At 42.9% G+C, this 19,672-nt stretch overlaps 1 protein-coding gene across 5 annotated transcripts in view; it reads left to right on the top strand.

Moving 5' to 3' along the window:
- PPP1R12C (protein phosphatase 1 regulatory subunit 12C) overlaps positions 1–17,665 on the top strand; it is a 49,081-nt gene extending 31,416 nt beyond the window's left edge. Inside the window, exons 10-22 of one of the 5 annotated variants that reach the window (XR_006104513.1) lie at positions 2,310–2,498; positions 5,452–5,550; positions 6,616–6,710; positions 9,277–9,367; positions 10,411–10,554; positions 11,231–11,321; positions 11,850–11,971; positions 12,148–12,206; positions 12,625–12,733; positions 12,867–12,971; positions 13,707–13,788; positions 14,001–14,051; positions 14,952–15,002. Coding sequence is in view for 4 of the 5 variants with exons in the window: in XM_042472838.1 (XP_042328772.1) it covers positions 2,310–2,498; positions 5,452–5,550; positions 6,616–6,710; positions 9,277–9,367; positions 10,411–10,554; positions 11,231–11,321; positions 11,850–11,971; positions 12,148–12,206; positions 12,625–12,733; positions 12,867–12,971; positions 14,001–14,051; positions 14,952–15,002; positions 15,153–15,239 (1,293 nt within the window). In the remaining variant the exon portion in view is untranslated. Of the gene's footprint in view, positions 1–2,309; positions 2,499–5,451; positions 5,551–6,615; positions 6,711–9,276; positions 9,368–10,410; positions 10,555–11,230; positions 11,322–11,849; positions 11,972–12,147; positions 12,207–12,624; positions 12,734–12,866; positions 12,972–13,706; positions 13,789–14,000; positions 14,052–14,951; positions 15,003–15,152 lie in introns of those variants that run through there. The other 4 variants (XM_042472838.1, XM_042472839.1, XM_042472840.1 and 1 more) reach the window with 4 other exon arrangements.
- The last annotated feature ends 2,007 nt before the right edge of the window (positions 17,666–19,672 follow it).

Here is a 19,672-nt window from a genome sequence, read left to right as displayed (position 1 = left end):
ATTTTTTAAAAATTATTTATTTTTTGGCTTCGGCCCCCCAGTTGTCTGAGGGACAGTAACCCGGCCCCTGGCTCAAAAGGGTTGCCTACCCCTGGTTTAAATTATTTGTGTATCTGATGGGATTATTGTATTCGTTTTACACACAGAGTGACACACATATCTACCTTACTTTTTTCCAAGCCTTGGGACTCCAGGAGGCTTACACAGTTAAAACAAGTACAGATAAAGTTCCACATGATTAAGACATAAAGAAATTAAAATAGAATTAGTCTATAGATAGAATTAAAGGCAATTCAAATGGCTACCCCTAGGTAGAGCTAGAGCTTCCTTCCTAGCAAGGCCAGACTTACCCCCTTCTTGCTGTCCTCCTGTTGGCAGGCAAAACTTTTTTTATTGCAACTGGCTTTTGAGAACTGACTATTGTTAAAGAAAATGCTTTTAAGAGTATATCATATAGTTTTGTTTTTTGTTGTTGTGTGCCTCCAAGACTTTTCCGACTTATGGCAACCCTATCACATGGTTTGCTTGGCAAGATTTGTTAAGAGGAGGTTTGCCTTTGCCAACCTCTGTGGTGGAGACTTGCCAAAGGTCACCCAATGGATTTCCATAGCTAATCAGGGATTCAAACCCGAGCCCCTAGGGTTATAGTGCAGTGTTCAAAATCACTACACCATACTGGCTCTCTAGTTTTAATTGTACTGCTTTTAGACTGCTTTGTAACCTTTTAATTGCACATTTTAAGATGTTTTTAGTTTTGTTAATTTAATTCCATTTTTATATTGCATTTTTGTAAATGTTTTAGCTATATTGTGCTTATTTTAAGTAGTAAACCACCTTGAGTCCCAGTGTTTGAGAAAATGGGAATAAATAAAGATGATGATGGTGATTATGATGATCATTGGCTTTAAGCAGAGAGTGGAATCTCGGTAAAGTGAATGGCAGAGCTTGCTTGTGTTTGTAGTTCTTTGTACATTTGCAGAGGAGCAAGCTGACCAAAGCAATGGTTTCCTGTGAAGAATATGATGTGGGATGGGTTACTGAGAGGGCTTTCTAGATGAACATGTTTGGCTGGGGAAGCTGACACAAACCTCTTGAAGCTGTGCAGCTTCCTGTGATGAGAAGCTTCCAGTTTTGAAGAAGCAGCTTTTCAGGCTCTGGTTACCTGGCATGACCTCTGTTTTGACAAAATTTTGGAATGCCGCTGCTAGGATGCTCAATGTAAATCTCAATAGCTCTGCATAACACTGCTTTGCTTTGGAATGTCATATTGGCAAGGAGTCAGGGGGAGGGAAGGGAATAGGTGGGAGGAGAGCATCCTTGTTTTGAAGAAGCACTGGACCAGAGAGACATGGAAGGCTGAACTCCAGCACCATTGCATCCCTACTATTTACAATCCTTATTTTTCTCCATGGCTGTGATTTTACCTTTGGTTCAAAAGAGGTGTCTAAACTGCACCTGGTAAAACTTTGGGAATCTCAGGTTTCCTTCTAATTTGTGTTGTAAATGCATAGTTATGCAGGAGAGAAATATTCTCCAACATTTTCCCTACTGACTATAAAAAATCCTCCCAAGTAAAATGTAGAAAACTATCTTGAAAGTGGCTTCAATACCAGTTCTTTTCACTCAACACAGAGTTCACCCCTGGAACATACTTTTATGCCAAGACTTGAGCCTATAACATGTGAAGTAGCAGTCAGGTGCTTCTGAGAATATGCAGAGGAATCTGTCACAGCCTCCAAACAGTTGGGCAGCTTGAATTCAGATAATTATGAATTCAGATGATTATGCTACAGCAACTTTCATTTTAGGAAACTTAGCATTGCTCCAGAAAGTAGAAACTGGGAGCCCTGTCTCCATACAGACAGCTCTTCAAGGTGTGGTTCTTTTTTAAGTTGGCTATACAGATAGGACTGCTTGTCCCTGTAATCCTGCCCATGCTCTGTTCTTAGACGTTCTTTCTTTCTCAGGCAAGATCTGGAAGATGCCAGGTTGTCTTCCGACATACTCTACTTTGACCCTTTTTCTCTTGTTGAATCAGGAGACTCTAAAGAACTGTGTATCTCACTCTAGTCCTCTTCTTAAAGTATCTGAGGTCTGACAGTACTTTCTAGTTTGTTTGCTATCTAAGGATACGTCATTTATTGGGTGCAGGTCTGAACTCCCCTGCATAGCCCTGTCTGGTTATCCCTCTTCTTTGTTCCAACTCCGTGGCTCCAAGTTACAATTCCCTTCATCCATCCTGACTCCCCTTCTCCCCATTCCCTCTGTGTCTGTCTCTTTTTCCTCCCCTTCCTCCCTTTCCCCTACAGTTCTCTGGAGGCTCCAGCCGTACCATGGAACCAGAGGATGCAGCAGCGCCTGCCATCTGGAGACAGAGCCTACGTAAGACGAGCAGTTTTGGGGTGTTGCAGGATGCCAAGCTGGATGATGGGGCTGCCAAGCAGGGCAGTGGCATCAAGCGCTCAGCATCAAGTCCCCGGCTTGATACAGAAGAAAAGGTAAGCCCAGGTGGAGCCAACATTGACTGAGACAAGCCAAAACATGCAGAGCAAAAATCTATTTGGGGCATCTAGATTCAGCATGGTAATGTTGTATTGGGACAAAAGATGGAGCCCACAATGTTACTAAAGGAGCAGTGTGATGAGGCTCAAACAGCTCATATATGACGATTTGTTTCATTTTAAATTTCCACCTTTGTCTAGCAGTTGATTTTCTAGGTGTCTCTTCTTGCAATGTTAAAACAGGAAAAAACTGAAACAGATTTGAATCAGACCCCAATGAGATCAAAGGAAAAATCCACAAATAATTGAAACAGCACAACAGGACAGCAGCTGATAATAATAAAGTCATTTCAGATTAGATCTTGGGAAAGCAGGAGAAGACTTAACTTAATGCCTGAAGTGGCAGAGAAGGCAAGAATTAAGGGGGTATTTATTGGGGGCATTTCTGACCCTTTCTGATCAGGTCATCAACAGGCAACTCCATGCACATGCTGGTTCATAGAGAGAAGGCAGTCCTTCAAGTATCCTGGCCTGAAGCTATTTTAGGTCTACATTTTTGATTGCTGCATAGCCTTTGTGACAAGCCAACATTGCAGTCCAGTCATTTTACAATTACACTTAAAGGTGAAATTCAGCATCAAGCCCTTTCTTGTCCAGTTTTTTTTTTCTGAGCAGACTTTCAGCTACTGTGCCAGTAATCCTTAAAACAGATGGAGGGTGCCTGGAAAGATCTTGGAATCAATTGGACAATGAGAGCTCATGGAGCAAAGGGGCCTGTCACTACCCATAGTTTGCAGAAAGCAGAATATAGGTTTGTGAAGCAAGCTTAAACAGAGTGGCCACAGCAAGCTACTTTATTGTAGATTGCATGCAAAGACTCCCAGGTTCTGTGCTTGGCATTTCTTCCTGGAAAAGGGATTCCTGTAACAGGGGTGGGAATGGTCACTTATTTTAAGAGAGCCTCTTGACAGTAAAGAGGAGAGAATAGTGATTTGATAAGGATGGACATCTTTGACAACTCCAGCGGCCAATTTTTTGTCCATGGGAGATAAAAGCAACACAGTCAAAAATGCCTTGCCATCCCACCCACTCCAAACCCTAGAATTGGCTGGAAGCTGAAAATCCACAATTATTTGTTTTAAAGTGCAGAGGGGGGCCTGTGACCTATTTAAAGGATGAATCATTTCTTTAGGGTTTCCAAGAGAGGGAATTCACCCTTTTTATTTGTCAAAAAGAGGAGTTGGAGGTGGCAGTAGTAGCCATGTGGGGCCTTATGTGGCTCTGGGGCTGCTCTTTGCTCACTTGGGCTGCACAGACTAATAGCCAGATTCAGTGTAAAGCAGCATCATAGGCTCATTTCTACTTCATTTGAATAAATTGGCATAGTATGTGAATGACTTTAGTACTGAGATGGGAAGTATTTGGCCTTTTTCTGTGTTGCTGGACTAGTGTTCACAGCATCTGTGTCATTAGCCACTCTATCTGGAGCTTATGAGAGTTAAGAATCAACCAACGTGTGGAGGGCCACAGGTTCCTCATGATCATCATCATGCCTTAAGCAGTAATTTTAGAGCCTTTAGGATTGTATTATAACTTCCAAAGCTTAAGAAGGCCTGCTGGTAAGCTAAACCTCTTGATCCGAAAGCTGTGTGGACTATAACGATGAGAACAACCTCTGCACAAGTTCCAAGGCCTACTTTTAGCTACAGAAACTCCTTTGTGAAGCCTAATAGCTGTAAACTGATGAAGGAGTTTCTATGAGAAGGTCCAGGTGGTTCTGCCACACTGCTACTGCTACAACCGTCTCCTCTGGAGCTTAAGTGTGTTGTAATGTAAAGAGGGGAATGTTGGGGCAGAGCTGAGCAAAACCACTGGCTAGGGCAGTGACATAACTGGGAGAGTGCGGGGGTGCAAACTGTAGCAGGTGACATCCAAGAGGAGGGGTGACACCCGATGGGGCCCTCCACCTGCTGCGATGGAGAAGTGAGCATGCCCCTTGTGGCTTTGTTGCTGGCCTGGCTCCATTCCCAGGGAGAGGGCTGAGGCAGTGGCAAAAAGGTGAGTGTGCCCCTCATGGCTTCATCACCGGCCTAGCTCTCTCCCTGGGGCAGGGGTAGGCAACCTTTTTCAGCCTGGGGCCGGGTTGCTGTCCCTCAGACAACTGGGGGGGGGGGGGCGAAGCCAAAAAATAAATAATTAAATAATTAAAAAATTTAAATAAATAAACCGGGACAAATGTAGGACAAAAATTTCAAGTGGAGGACACTTTTTTAAAAAAAATATGGAGGACATGCTAAAAAATTTGCTGATTTTTAAAAAAAATGTTAATATAAATGCATGTTTTGGAGGCTTCTATAGACAATTGCCCCCCTTGCCCGCCGCTTGCTCCCCTTGCCTGCTGCTTGCCCCCCCTTGCCCGCCTCCTCCTGATAGGCCAAAGGCTCCGGCAGCAATCGGCGGCAGGACCGGGCTGGGGCCGGTCCCAAGGCCTTGCTGGGCCGCATCCGGCCCGCGGGCCGCAGGTTGCCTACCCCCTGCCCTGGGGGAAGAGCCAAGGAGATGGCAAGGCGGCAGGTGAGCAAGGCAGGGAGAGGGGAGGGGAGGGGAGGGCAACCCCCGCCTCGCATCATGTGTCACCAAGCCTGGTGATAGCATTGCTGAAATAGGAGTTGAGGAAGGAGAGGAAGCAGTGCTGGGCCTTAGTAGCATCTCCTAAGATTTTGGTATAACAGCTTTTTTGTCTGTGTTTCCTCTTATCGCTATGTTTTCCATCTCAACTCATTTGCTTTTCCAGACTGGAGTGGAACCTGTTATATTGTGGGCTGTCTCACTCCATTGCGGGTGGCAAGCATTGGTTTCACCACAAGACTGTCTCTGCTTTGCCCTCTTTTCTTTCTCTCTCCTTCCTCCCTGTCCCCCAACCCCAATCTTGCCACTGTCCATATACCAACAGCAAGACATCCGGGAACTCTTACGGAAGTGGAACAAGAATCCCATTGGCCCAGGGTTAGCCAATAGGAGCGCAGCTTCTGAGCCAGCTGGTGACCCGGTAGGAGCCTCTGCCCATCAGAGGGTGTGGCTTGCTTGCTAGCTTGTTATGTTTGGAGGTTTAGATGTGTGGAGCTTAGCTTGAGAGCTGTGCGGGTTTTGTGGGAGGGGAACTATATTGGCAAGAAAGTCCAAAAGACCTAAATTGGTCCAAAAGACCTAACTTGAATGTCCTCTTGTCCAGTCTTTCTGCTTGGTTTTCCTCTTACTTACATCCTTTGCTCTGGCTACGTTGTTTCTTAGATTTTCTTTGACTTTGCTGTGTTGGACTGGGCAGCCCTTGTGGTCTCTTCCAACTCTTAAGATTCTATGAGCTACTGTGTGTAGGTATAATTCAAAGATATACAGTGGTGCCTCGGGTTACGAAATTAATTCGTTCCGTGGCACCGTTCGTAACCCGAAAAGCCTTCGTAAGCCGAATTGCCATAGGCGCTAATGGGGAAAAGCCGCGATTCCGTGCGAAAAAGCCGAAAAAAGCACCAAAAGTTTTTTCGTAACCCGAAAAAACATTCGTAACCCGGAACAATGTTTTCCTATGGGATTTTTTCGTATCCCGAAAATTTCGTAACCTGGGTATTTCGTATCCCGAGGTACCACTGTAGTTGTATTAGTCTGTAGTATCGGGAGAGGTCTTGTAGCACTTTTCAGACTAACTGAAAGAAAGAAGTTGGCAGCATGAGCTTTTGTAGATTGAAGTCACCTTCCTTAGATGTATTTGGAATGCGTCTAAGGAGGTAGACTTAAGTTTATGAAACCTTGTGCTGCCATTGCTTTCTTTCACTTAGTCTCAATGGTGCTACAAGATCTCTTTGTGTAGGTAAACATTGATAGAAGTACTAAGTATCAGATCCTGTGGTAGAGTAGTGCCATTGTTATCAACCAAGAGAGATGCTCAAGGCCTCCATTCTTATACTGGACCTGCTGTAGCACTGAATGAAAAGCAAAATACTTCCCAGGTCTCCAGCTGGCCTCTGAGCAGCTCCCCCTCCTGGCCACACTGTGCATGAATGTCCCAGCATCGGTCACATACAGATTTTTACTTTGTTCTTCTGTTTCCTTTTAACAGAGCAAAGAGCCACTCCTGGCCCGGGTAACCCCAACACCCACTCGGCGGATATTTGCCCTCCCAGACACAGAGCCCCACAGAGATCCCCGGAGAGCGTGAGTAATCTGCCACTGGTGAGCCAAAGTGGTGTAGCAGTAGAATGTCAGACTTGGGTTTGTCTCCTTATTCAGCCACAAAGATCACCTGGTTCAACTGGGATCATTTGAGGAGTTGTTTTTCCTGCTCCTTGTTATCCTTACAGCCAATCTACACTCAACTCATGATCATATGTATGGAATCTCTGGTTTCTGTTGGTAGTGAAGCTTCAAGATTTTGCTGAGAATACAGGCTATATTCTAATATTATTTGGTGTTGTTGAGTAGTGGGAACCAGTAGGTTAAAGTTGGCATATCTTAACTTGTGGCCCTCCAACATATTGATGGACTCCCAACTCCTGTTATTCCCAACTATCAACCATTCTGGCTAAGGATGATGGCAGCTGCAGCTAAGCAACCTTTGGTGGGCCACAGGTGATCATCATTCCTGCCCCCCCCCCTTTTCGGTACCTGGGAATATCTCTAGTTAGGCTGGAGGAGCCAGGGCTTGTTGTTTTTATTTTTGTTTGTTTTTGGAGACAGAAACTGCAATCAGGTGGAATGGAACAACTGTGGAGTTATATAGTTAGGAAGGAAGTGTAGAAAGTCTGCTGCCTGCCTTTCCTATCATATCCACATATATTGTTGGGGTTTAAGAATGTGAGGTATGATTCCACTGTACCCAGTTCAGCTTTCCAAGATAGATATGAATGTTGTTGGTGATCGTAAGCAAGTCATAAATACTGATTTCTTTTCAACCATCTATATATAATTTGAAGCTGACAATGCTATTCTGCCCTACTAAAGAAATGGCAAAGTGCATTAAGAGCACTTAATTTACTTATATATTTTAAATTATTATTATTAACCTTTATTTATAAAGCGCTGTAAATTTACACAGCACTGTATAACTCTTTCCTTTAAGTAATTTGTGAAAACATAATGAATGGAAGAGGCAAGCAGGTATAACTAGGCAATGCTAGATTCATACCCCTGCTTAATTATAAGATAGATTGTTTTCAGAATGTTACTTCCTTTCCTTTTCTGTTCTGTTCCCATAAGAAAGTGTAATTACACTTGCCTTGCAGGATTGAGAAGAACATACATTTTTTTAAAGAAAAGGATAGAATAATTTGTACATCAGACATGATGTATATACTTTTAAAAGGGAACAGCTAGTGAAAATATTAGAGACAAAAGGCCTAAAGTAAATTATGGCAGAGTGATAGGTTTTGCTCATGAAGCTGGATTGGGGGCAGGGGGGGGGGGGGGTGTCGATTAGAACTCATGCAGGCAAAAAGGAGGAAAGACAATTAGCATACCAATTTGGGAGGGCTTCAAATTAAAAGTCTACATTCTGGTTAGCCAGGAGTTGGAGTGCTTGATGTTTTCTGAAAGTTTTATCAGGGGGGAGGGCTCACTAAACACACCCTCTTGCGCGTGCTGTCTCTTTCTTTCTCGTTTCTCTCTTTCCTTTCTTGCTCATTTCCCACAGAAACTAGAAGGTGGCCTTCAGATGAAGATAGATACAGCCCTGCCCACACAAGTCCCTCTCTCCACTGCCATCAGCTCTAGCATGGATCCCGGGATCGCCGAAGGTGAGGGTTGGTGGGGCCAGGGATAGTCAGGGCAAGAAAGCAGTTGACAATTGCAATACAGTGGACCCTTGTTATACTCTGGGTTTAGTTCCAAGATCCCCCGTTGATAATAAAATCCATGTATGCTCAAGTCCCATTAAAATAATGACATAGCAAAATGGTGTCCCTTATAAAAAGGGAAAATCAAGGTAATTTATACTTTTTTGGAACATTTTCAAACCGTGTTGCTGAATCCGTGTATAAAAAACCGTGTTAAGAAGGGCGCGACTGTCACAAGCATCAGTGAGTCAAATACAGAGTAACAGTGGCCCCTTTGATATCCACTGGGATTTGGCTCCAGTGTCCTTTATATAAAATGGCAAAATCAAGATTTGCTTTTTGGAATTTTTATGTTTTTTTCAATATTTTCAAGTCGTGGATGCTTGAATCCATGGATAAAAAAATCTGTGGATACAGAGGGCCAACTGTATAGCTCTGGGTATCAAAAGAGAGGTGTTGCTGTAGCCACTGCCTAATTCTCAGTTTCTGTGTTTCAGATTTCTATGAACTTGTATTTCTGTTAACTCTCACTCATTATTCTGTAGAAACCTCCAGCCACTTCTAGTACCAGTGGCTTTTATCATGTTTCAGTGTATTGTTTAGGCCAGTCTCTTTCCCTGCCAGGTTAGACAAAGTGAAGCAGTGGAGGGCATCAGTGTGAGAACAGGGTGACAGGAGTACAGCCATTTTGTTCCACAAGCACCAACTATGCTTCTTCAGTCTTGACTGGCTTAGGAAGAAGGCTTTATGTGGTGAAGAGCGGAATTAAGCTGTCAGAGAGGTAGAGGCATATGCCTGACCATTAGGGAGAGGTTTCTTTCCTACCACTGAAGCAACAAACTGCGGCATGATGTTTGGCAGTAACCAAGAGGGATCCCTCACAAAAGCTAAGGAGGGCATCAGTGGCATCCTTTAAATGTAATCCAACCACCTGTTTCTTCGTCTGCCAGGTCGTATCAGACGCCAGTGCGAGATGAAGAGTCAGAATCTCAGAGGAAGGCCCGTTCCAGACTCATGAGACAGTCTAGACGATCCACACAGGTAAGCTAGCACAGGAGAGTGAGTTCCCATGGTTCAGGCTCAAAGGTGATGCCAAACAAGATGGGAGGCAGAAATACAGCATAAAGTGATGCTGACATCCCTTTTTTCATTTCTTTTCTTTCTTTCTTTCTTTCTTTCTTTCTTTCTTTCTTTCTTTCTTTTATTTTTTATTTTGCTGATCTTGGAGATTTGGAAAGTGGTCTGCTGTGCACCAGCAGTACAAGGCATACCTCAATTACCAAAGCCTCCGACTAAGAAGCACCTTTTACAGAGTCTTTTAATGGAATATTAATTCCTTTCCCGCCTCTCCCCATAGATCAGTGCAAGGAACAATAACAGTTAACAAGCTACATCACTTAAAATACACATCAGTTTAAAAGGACAAATAAAATCTACATATACTAAAACAATCCACATTAAAATTCATCATTTAAAATTCACAATTTAAAAATCATCTGGATAAGCCTGCTGGAAGAAACTGATCTTTATTACTCTTTTAAATTCAGACATTGTATTCATCTGTCGAATCTCTTCAGACAGGTCATTACACAGTCTGTTAGTTTTGAATAAAATGTTTGCTGAAACATATTAACCTGCTTTTCTTTTTTGTTGTACAAGAACTTATCCTTGTTGCTTCCATATTATTTCTGCCTCTGTTTCTGTAAAAGAATTAATGCTTGAGAACTCATCTACAGTGGGGCCTTGATATCTGCCAGGGTTTGGTTCCAGGACCCAACATGGATATCAAAATCTGTGTATGCTCAAGTCCCATTAAATACAGTGGCATAGTAAAATGGTCTCCTTTATATAAAAACAACAAAATCAAGGTTTGATTTTTGGAATTTATATTTTTTGGAATATTTTCAATCTAGATGCTTGAATCCATGGATAAAAAAATCTATGGACTTGGGAGAGAGCAGTGATGGTACTTTGTTAATTGAGCTAAGCCTGTAGTGCCAACAGGAACCTTTAGGTGTCACTGTGCTTCTCTGTTTTACAAATTTTTCATATCTCTTCTCCCCCCCCCCCCCAAATGTTTCAAGGGTGTTACCCTCACAGATCTAAAAGAGGCTGAGAAGACCATGGGGCGGACCGGAGATTCCAAAACTGCGTCAGAGCAGCGAAGCAAGGAGGATGAGAAGCATGACAAAGATGGAGAGCAGCAGTCCCAGGAGACTACGGTAGAGGTTGCAGAAACTAGAGCTGGGTGGGATTTAGGCTTTTCATCCCTGCCAGAACTTGTGGATGGCATAGAGAGAACTGTTGCCATGATACAAAGCTTGATGGTCTTAGGATACAAGTCCTAAGACCTTGTACAAGTAAAATAAAAAGTACATCCAAAAGAACGGGGTTAGGTGGTTTTTGTCAGGCTAAGCAGTATTTATTGTTATGATGCAGGGAAGAAGGAGATGTATCTGTCCTCTAGCCTACAAAGTATAATTTTTTTGTGTGCAGCTATTAGTCTGTTCTGTTTTTGCACATCTCATTGTGGAACGGCATGCATCGTCCAATTCTTTTCAAACATTCCAAGTTGTAGTTGGCCCTTTACAAGATGCTTGCCCACTTTCTTTAACCTGTGAGGATTTGAATGATGTCCTAATTATATACATGTGAATATATGCTTCCAGAAAGCATTTAATCTTGTAATTTGTTGTTGTTGTCAGTTCAATTTTATTTTTTTTAATACTTTGATATTTTAATACTGAACTTGGTTCAATTATTGTTTGATTGCTTTTCTTGGATTTTTATCATCATAAAATGTAAGAGGGCATTTTCCAATGAGCTGGCATATAAATTTAAAAAATAAACCTGTGTCAGTATCCATTGTTTTCCTCCCTAACTCTGCCTCAAAACCCTTTTCAGGATTCTTCTAGAAGATTCCGGCTCCCTAGTTCAGACAGTTCTTCAGTTTATACTGTGACTCCATTAGTGGTGAATTCGCAGCCCAGAAAGGGTAACAACTTTATTCAAGTGATATTTTGTACTTTTCTTTGTCTCTGCTTTCTTTTTGCCTGTTTGATTGTTTTTAATCTTTGGGCTTATAGTAACTTCTGTATAACTGCAACCTCCTGTAACACTTTTATTATTTAATAATAATAATAATAATAATATGTTTTATTTGTATACCGCTTTTCCTATGATCAAAGCGGTTTACAGCATACATATGCATATACAAACAAAGCAAGTAACAAACAAAAAAAACCTCTGCTTCTCTCCCCTCAAGATGGAGGTCGGGGGAGGGCTCTTCTTCTTGGCAGGCAGAGGCCTGTTGTTTCTTGCCTGCTTCTCTCCCCTCAAGATTTAGATCAAATTTATTTTTATTTTAATAAGTTTGATGCAATGATGCTCTAAGGAACTCTTAACCTTCTTACTAGGTGTCTTCCAAGCAACATTGTTGATACTGTGCCAATTAAAATACATGGAAGTCTGAACTAAGTGAAAGGGGGCCTGAAGTAAATTCACATATTACTGTGTCCTGTAGGCTCAGAAGCTGATGAGACCAACTCAGAGGCAGATTCGGACCTCCGGAACAGATTGGCTATTCGGGACCGCAGAAAAGGCCGTCGAGAGAGACGCATCACTGGTTTGGGCGGAAACTCAGAGGTGAATGTGAAAGAAGGCTTTTCAGAGGGCTTTGGACGTGGATGGAAGGCACAGTGGTTCAGGCATCAGTAGGGAGTCTTGTGGAGAACTTGGAAGCTGTCTTATAGATGCACCTAGATTATCTATGCAAACCTTCTAGGGGAACCCATAGACTCCAGCTTCTTCTCCTTTTCTAGGGTGAGGATGATGAAGATGTTGAGCAAGTCAACAATGAAGATCCCTCCGGACATGGCAGGTAGATCCCCTTGGTATTCAGCATTTTAAGCTGGGTTGTGGAGAAGGCACCAGTTTGCTGCTATTGTGTGGTCACTTCCAACTTATGGCAACCCTAAGGCAAATCTATCACAGGGTTTTCTTGGCAAGATTTGTTCAGAGGGTTCACCATTATGGATTCATGAGTTCCTTCTTGGCTGGCAGTTGATCTGCCAGGTGACAAAAGAATTAAATGCTATCTCCAAAGAAGCTTTTTCTTAACTGTGCACTCAAAATCAACAGTGCGAAGTCCAGTAATATTTTTTTGTTAACACACCCTGTCCTCATGGTTTCTCTTTGAGCCTACTATTAAATCTTTATATATCTCCTACCTGAATTGCCAAGTGTAAGTAACCATAGGTGTATGATTTCCATGACTTTAGCTTCCTTGTCCTTTTCAGTGAACATCTAAATAGCCTCCTACCAAACCGGACAGCTCCCTACAGCTGCCAGAGACTGAACAGCGCTTCATCGGGCTGCAAAGAGGAACCCGATCACTATTACAAGAAAGTTAGTGATTTAAGCTGGAGCACATCTCTTCTTTGGGAACAGACTGTTGCAAGGGGATACTGGCATAGTGTGTGGCTGTTAGTGATATCAGTGTTTTTTGTTTTTTTCATTTTTCCCTCTGTGTCTTCCTAAGTTGTATGAAGATCTCTCGATAGAGAATGAAAAACTGAAGGAACAACTACAAGAAGCACAGCTGCAGCTGACACAGATTAAGTTGGAGCTGGAAAGAGTGACTCAGGTATGGGCAGGGCAGACACTTCTGAGGAACTAGGGGACAGAGTGTAGATTTATACACAATAGTATGCCAGGCTGCAGGTTGCTGATTTTCAATTTGTCCCTGCAAACAAATCATGGTTTGTTTGTTTTTGTTTTGTTTTGTCTTTTGAAAAATCCATGGTTTATAAGCAAACCATAATTAGAAGCCATGGTTTGTTGGCTTATTAGTGGGACTTGATTAAACTGTGACTTGTCCTTGGCTGGTTTCATCTCCCACTATTAGCTGACAAAAGAGTTTGGGGGGGGGGGCAGAACAGAAGTGGGGGAAACAAATTGCAGTTATCATGCTGGTCTTTGGCTGTAATAAAGAATTTCATTTCATTTCAATTGCAGTTATCTGCAAAATAATTCAGGGTTAACGCATTGAGACATTGCAAACATAAATATGGATAACTTGATATGCAGACACAACTGATGTGGCAAAGAGAGAGAAGACACATCTGTAATAAATGTGATACATTTTATATCTAGGGCTGACTTGTGTCTGCTAAGATATTGAATGTGAACTGGTATAGCTTAATGGCTAAGAATGTGAGCTGTTAGCTATCCCGAAGTTAACGTTTCAGATCTCAATTCAATAATAAGACATGTAACAATAAGACATCCACACACTAGGTAGTCTGAGGCAAGCCTTAGTCTCTTCTTGTGGCCCAGCCCCTCCTTCTGCAGTGTTGACTTATCTTCTGGGGATTTTCAGAAGATGGCTGCGATATGGAGCACTTTGACATGCATGATATAAATGCTTACTGGCTTGAGAGCAGGATATCTGGACTTCTTCCGTAAGTTTGTCCTCTAGTGTTATGGTCTTCAGCAGAAAACATACTTAGAACAGTTCTTGCCTTCAGTACCCAGGTAAGCAGCCACCAATAGGGCCTTTTCTGTATTGGCACACCAACTGAGAAATACCTTTCCAAATATAAGTACTTTTCTACCCCTTAGTTTGCCTTCAATGTGGCTCTCATGTTATGTATTGTGTGTTGTTTACCCACAGAGGCAAGAGCGTTTTGCTGAGCGGCCAGCTCTCCTTGAACTGGAGAGATTTGTAAGTACCTCTTTCCACTGCTATTTTCCTTCCCTTTTCCAGAAGCTGCTGCTTAATAAAACTTACACTGTAAGACTCTAGACATCACTTGCTGGATCCATGAGGTCCCCTGTGTTGCTCTGTGGGGGCTGGCTGGGGTTGTCTTAAACTTTTTGTCCTATATTACAGGTAGGTGAATGGAGGTCTGGAACTGGACCATGTAGCAACTGTTCATTATCAAAATTCTTGCAAAGATTGATAAATTAAATGAGTTTTCTCTAGCAAGTTGTTACTTATATTACTAAGCAGGAATGTAGGTGCAGTACACTTCATTCCAGGCATTGGCAAAGTGGATCTTACAGCCCACCAGGACCCTTAGTGCAGATTCCCCAGACTCCTTCATATGCCAGATAGAAGATGGGCTTCATGAAAGGCCAAAATGGCACCAGAAGCCTCAGGAGGACTTGCCATTTAAAAGCTACACCACACACACACACATACCCTGGCACCAAGTCTGCAGTAGTATTTCTAGAAACCAGAAGTGACCAAAAGGCTGATTCCTTCTTTCTTTTTTTTAAAAAAGCCATTTGATATCTGCACAAGATGGCAGGGGGAGAACTGAAATATGTCCTAAATGACAAATTAGGTTTTTGAGGATATTTTCCCCTCCTCCCAGGTCCTCGGCATTGGCTTTCGGCCTTTTTAAGCCTTACCGATGATGGATTCCTGATTCAGCACTCATTTTTTAAATTTACATGTATGGGTGGGCTGTAGCAATTTTAAGCCACACAAGACTGAAGTCAGCATACTTCTCTTCTGTGGAGATGTGTTTTATTAGTATGGCATAAGCACACTTCTAGAATAGCTTTTCCTCTCCTTTTCTTGCCTCACTCTCATTCTTTGCTGTGTCCTCCCCACCAGGAACGCCGAGCTTTGGAAAGGAAAGCGGCAGAGCTGGAGGAAGAGTTGAAGGTAATTCCCACCTGGTTCAGTAAGTTCTAGGGTCTCTGTCTGAGGGCTGCTTTAAATGAGAGTGGGATACTTTTAGTCTGTTCATGGAATGTAGGAACTAAGGCTTGTACCAGATTCACTGAGGTTTTGTATTTGCCTTCTGTCTCACAGGCTCTTTCAGATTTGAAGGCTGACAACCAGCGTCTCAAAGATGAAAATGCCGCTCTTATCCGCGTTATCAGCAAGCTCTCCAAGTGACCACTGCTGCCACGGCCCCTTGATTCTTTCAAGGATTGGGGCCTTATTCTGCACCCCTCCCACTTGTGTACCAGGTCCTCAATGGGGTCAGGAAAAATACATGAGGAGAGGGACAGCCAAGTTCCTATCGCCACCAAAACACTCCAGATTTGGGCTTTTCCAAGCCTCAGCCAATCAGAAGCCCACCAATCATTATTTTTACAGAAAAGGCCAAGTTTGTCAACAGAAACAATGTCTTGCACGTCCTCTTTTTCTTCCTCCCTTTTTTCTTTTATTTCCTCCTCTCCAGAGACAGTATTTATTTTGTGGCTTCCTTAAAGTGATGTTATTTGCTTATTGCTTTTCCTTCAGTGAACAAAGGCAGTGGGGATGACAGGAGCCATTTTTTTCTGGAGGCTTGTAGGAGTGGAGTGGCCACAATCCAGTTCAGCTTTTCTGGGAGTAGGGAAGATGAAACAGCTGAGCTCTATTACAACTTGGAAGCAAAAGGCCAGACTGTTTGAGGTTGTGGGCAGAGTAGGGTTAAAGGGAGGCCAGCCTGGCCTACAGGGTTTACAGCCTAATGGAGAATGGGCACTGCTTATAATTCCTTAGGCTAAACATTTGAACCTTGTCACCCAAGAACAGCATTGTATCAACACTGGTCATCCATGGGGTTGGAGGGAGGGAGGGAGGATATCTGGATTCAGTCCAAGCATCACCTCACAGAGTGACAAGGGTTTAATCCATTGGTAATTGCATAAATGCTGCCAGAGGGCAGCAGGTTCAAATGTTGTAGGATGGAAGGTGGCCTTTAGTAAGCAGAGAGCACCTAGTAGCAGAGAGCAGCATTACTTGTAGTCTGTGGCTGCATCTCATGTGGCCCCAAAATGTGGTGGGAATTCACCCACTTTTCTCTGTAGCATAACTGATCAACTGTGCTGTAGGGACAGGGCAGTAGTGGTAGAAATGCTGTTCTCTGGCTTCCCAGTTCGCTCTCTACATGCTGCTAAAGTAAACCACTGGGTAAACCACAGTCTCAATGGAAATGACATGGGGATGGGAATGTTCTGAGATGTGTGCAGAGGAATGTAAGCTTTTGTATTGAGATAGTATTGCATTTTGTGCATGTGGCTTCTAGCTGTTAGCACATGCAGAAGAGAGGTTATGTACCCCTGTTGTAGACAATCTAGGCTGGCAATTGGCCTGTGACCTGGAAACTTGAGCAAGCAGCTTAGAACAGGTAAATGGGGGTGGGGAGAAATGTGATTGTATGAGACATTTTAGCCACAGTCTATTCTGAGGCCATGAATGAGTTTACTCAGAGGGAAATGCAATGTAACTGTTATTTTGCTTTTTAAATCATCTGTGGGATTGTCTGTCCTTTGGTTGCCTAGAATCAAAGAGACATAGGAATGCTGGGGGTGGGAGGGGCATTATATGACAGCCAGAATAGTATTCATTGTTGAGAAGAGAGCAAAGTGCCATAGTTGGGTTGAGCGAAGATGGAAGTGGGCATTGTTACAGTTGCTCCTTTCCCTGTATTTTTACACTAAGGCAGTTGACTTTAGCTCCTGTTATTCACTTTCCTCAGCCTCCTGTTGTTTAGATAACGAGTTTGGCCTACTCCCTTCTCAGACCCTTGAATGTCCAAACTTAGGCCAGACTCAAAAGACTGTTTCCATTGTTTTCTCACCTCAATCAGGAATAAGGTCAAGCCCAAAAGAAACAGGTTTTTTCTCTCTATACTTTCTGGACAGTGCCCAGTCCAGCTGTGAGGTTGCCCAAACTATAGGTATCTAGCATGGATAACACAGGCCATAACCAGCATCCACATTTGACATTGCCCTAGTTGCCAGCCTTCTACATTCCACTCCTCTTCCTCTGGGAGCTTTGCCTCCTTGACCTCTTCCTGGACTCCGCCACTTTCCTTGAGGATACATGAGGTTCTAGCTTCATGGCTCTCCTGCATTCCTCTTCCTGCACGCACACAATCAAATATTTTCAATGTTAAAACTGAGGGCTAGAAGTAATTCCAAGAGAAACGGGTCCAAAGTACTACCCTGAAAATCCTGTCTGTGTGTGTGTGTTTTTCCTGCGCTATCATGAGCCAAGATTCCTCTGCCAAAATAAATAGCCCCCTTCCTTTCTACCCTGTTCTCCCTTTAATCCCACCCCCCCCTTCCTTCCCTCCACCTGCCTTGGTCCATGAATTCCCCTCCCGAACATATCTGTACATAACAGAAATATTTTCTATATGGCTGCATCGCCAACAAAAACAAGAAAAAATGCAGAAAAACCTAAATGTGCAATATCGCATGAGTATTTTTTTTCCAAAGAAGTCTCTATATTGTACTTGTTTATTCAGCAGCTCAGCTGCATTTGTTTTAAAGAACAGGGAATTGAAAGTACCGTGTTTGACTATAATTAAAAACGATGAAAAATTGGTCCTTGACTATGCTTATTTCTTCCTATGCTGTGAACTCCTGTTTGACTAGAGGATTTGAGCTGGACTAGTGGGGGGGGACATGACATACTAAACTGATGTCCTTTAAATAAAATAGCAAAATCAAGTTTTACTTTTAGAATCTATATATTTTTAGAATATTTTGATAGTTCAATCCGTGGATAAAGAATCTTTGGATATAGATCGCCAAATGTATTAGAATTGACAGGAAGAAAACCACTGTTTTAGCCATCCTGTAAATGTCAAAGCTTGAACTCTTTAAAGAGAAACTGAGGACAGCTAACCCCCATTTATAGTTTCAGAAAACACAGGAGACTTAGCTATGAACTTCAAGCCCTAGGAGCAGTTCATGTTGGTTATGCCAGCTGGAGAGAGCCAGCATGGCATAGTGGTTTGAATGTTGGACTAGGACTCTAGAGATCAGAGTTCGATTCCCAGCTCAGCCAGGAAACCCACTGGGTGACCTTGGCCAAGTCACAGTCTCTCAGCCTCAAGGGAAGGCAATAGCAAACCCCCTCTGAACAAATCCTGCCAAGAAAACTCCATGATAGGTTTGCCTTAGGATAGCCATAAGTCGGAAATAACTTGAAAGCATACAACAACACCAGCTAGTCCTCGCTTTTACACCTGTTTGCTCCTATGCATCTGGCCTTGCTTGTCCCTTGAATGGTTAAATCCCTGTGAATGACAGATTTATTTCATCCAGATCCCTAGAAAGAGACAACTTCATACATAAAGTGGGTCTATAAGCCTTCTCTCCCCATCACTTCCCTGAAAAGCCCAGGACTGCTTCTTCGAATACCCCACCTGCTATGTCCTGCTACTGGCCTGAGTTGCCAAGGCCTGTGCCATAAATTTGCATAACTCATAACACTGCTCACAGGACAAACTAAAGGTAGTCATCAGGTGAGAATGTGGCTTCAGGTATGAGTCATGGTGTTCTGGAGCTTCTCCTCTGACTAAAATTAGAGGTAGCCTTTGCCCCACCCTTTTGTCGTCTGTTCCTCCCCAGGCTAAACCTAACTTTCAAGAATGGTAAGGATGTCAAGGCAAGGTGGCACCCCTTGGGCTAGGATGATGAATCAATTCTGAATGTCCCTCCAGCTCAAGAACACGGACTTTGGGTTGTCTAGCATGGTGCACCATCCCACGTGCAGCCTTGGTTGTGCTTCTCCCTGCCCAATGTTGAGAAAATGAGAGAAACCTTTCTAATCCATGAGAACACAGTCTGAGAGCCTACCTTTGGAAGATAAAAAGTGGCAGCTAGTCTCTCCCTGCAGAGAGCAGGCACAGTGTAGCGATCTCAGTGTTGGACTAGGACTCTGGGGTCCAAACCACGGCAGAAATAATCCAGTTTAAGACTGCTTTAACTGCCCTAGATCAGTGCTAGGGAATTCTAGGAACTATAGTTCTGTGAGACATTTAGCCTTCTCTGTCAGAACACTTTGGTGCTACAATAAATGACAATTCCCATGATTCCCTAGCACTGAGCCTGAGCAGTTAGAGTGGTCTCAAAATGGATTATTTCTGCAGTGTGTTTTGGATCTATGAGATCAGGATTCAAATCCCACCCTCTTCCCAGTACAGGGCCTAAAGGTGGCTATAGGTAAATCTTGCCAAGAAAATCCTATGATAAGGTCACCATAAGCCAGAGGTGACTTGAAGGCATATAGCATAGTGTTACCCCTCTCACCTCCTCCAAGTTTCCATCTCTGCCCATTAAGATTCTTTCCAGCTCTGATTTTTAAAGATCCTTTATCTCTTGAATTTCGCTTACATGAAAAACCATCCATCGAGCTATAAAGAGTGCAAGTTACATACTTGACAGAGATGTCCTGGATATGTAGCTTAACATTTCTTCATATTCTGCTTGCATGTTTTCTGTGCCGACAACTGCAAAGACGTTATACAATGTACACAAGCATTTGGGCTAGCCAACAGAATTGTAGACATTTCGATTGTTTATGAGGAAATGATTTTTTATTTA

Source organism: Sceloporus undulatus, chromosome 6, assembly GCF_019175285.1.
Source record: "Sceloporus undulatus isolate JIND9_A2432 ecotype Alabama chromosome 6, SceUnd_v1.1, whole genome shotgun sequence".
In the NCBI taxonomy this organism is placed as follows: domain Eukaryota; kingdom Metazoa; phylum Chordata; class Lepidosauria; order Squamata; family Phrynosomatidae; genus Sceloporus; species Sceloporus undulatus.
This window is presented reverse-complemented; position numbering and strand designations above follow the sequence as displayed.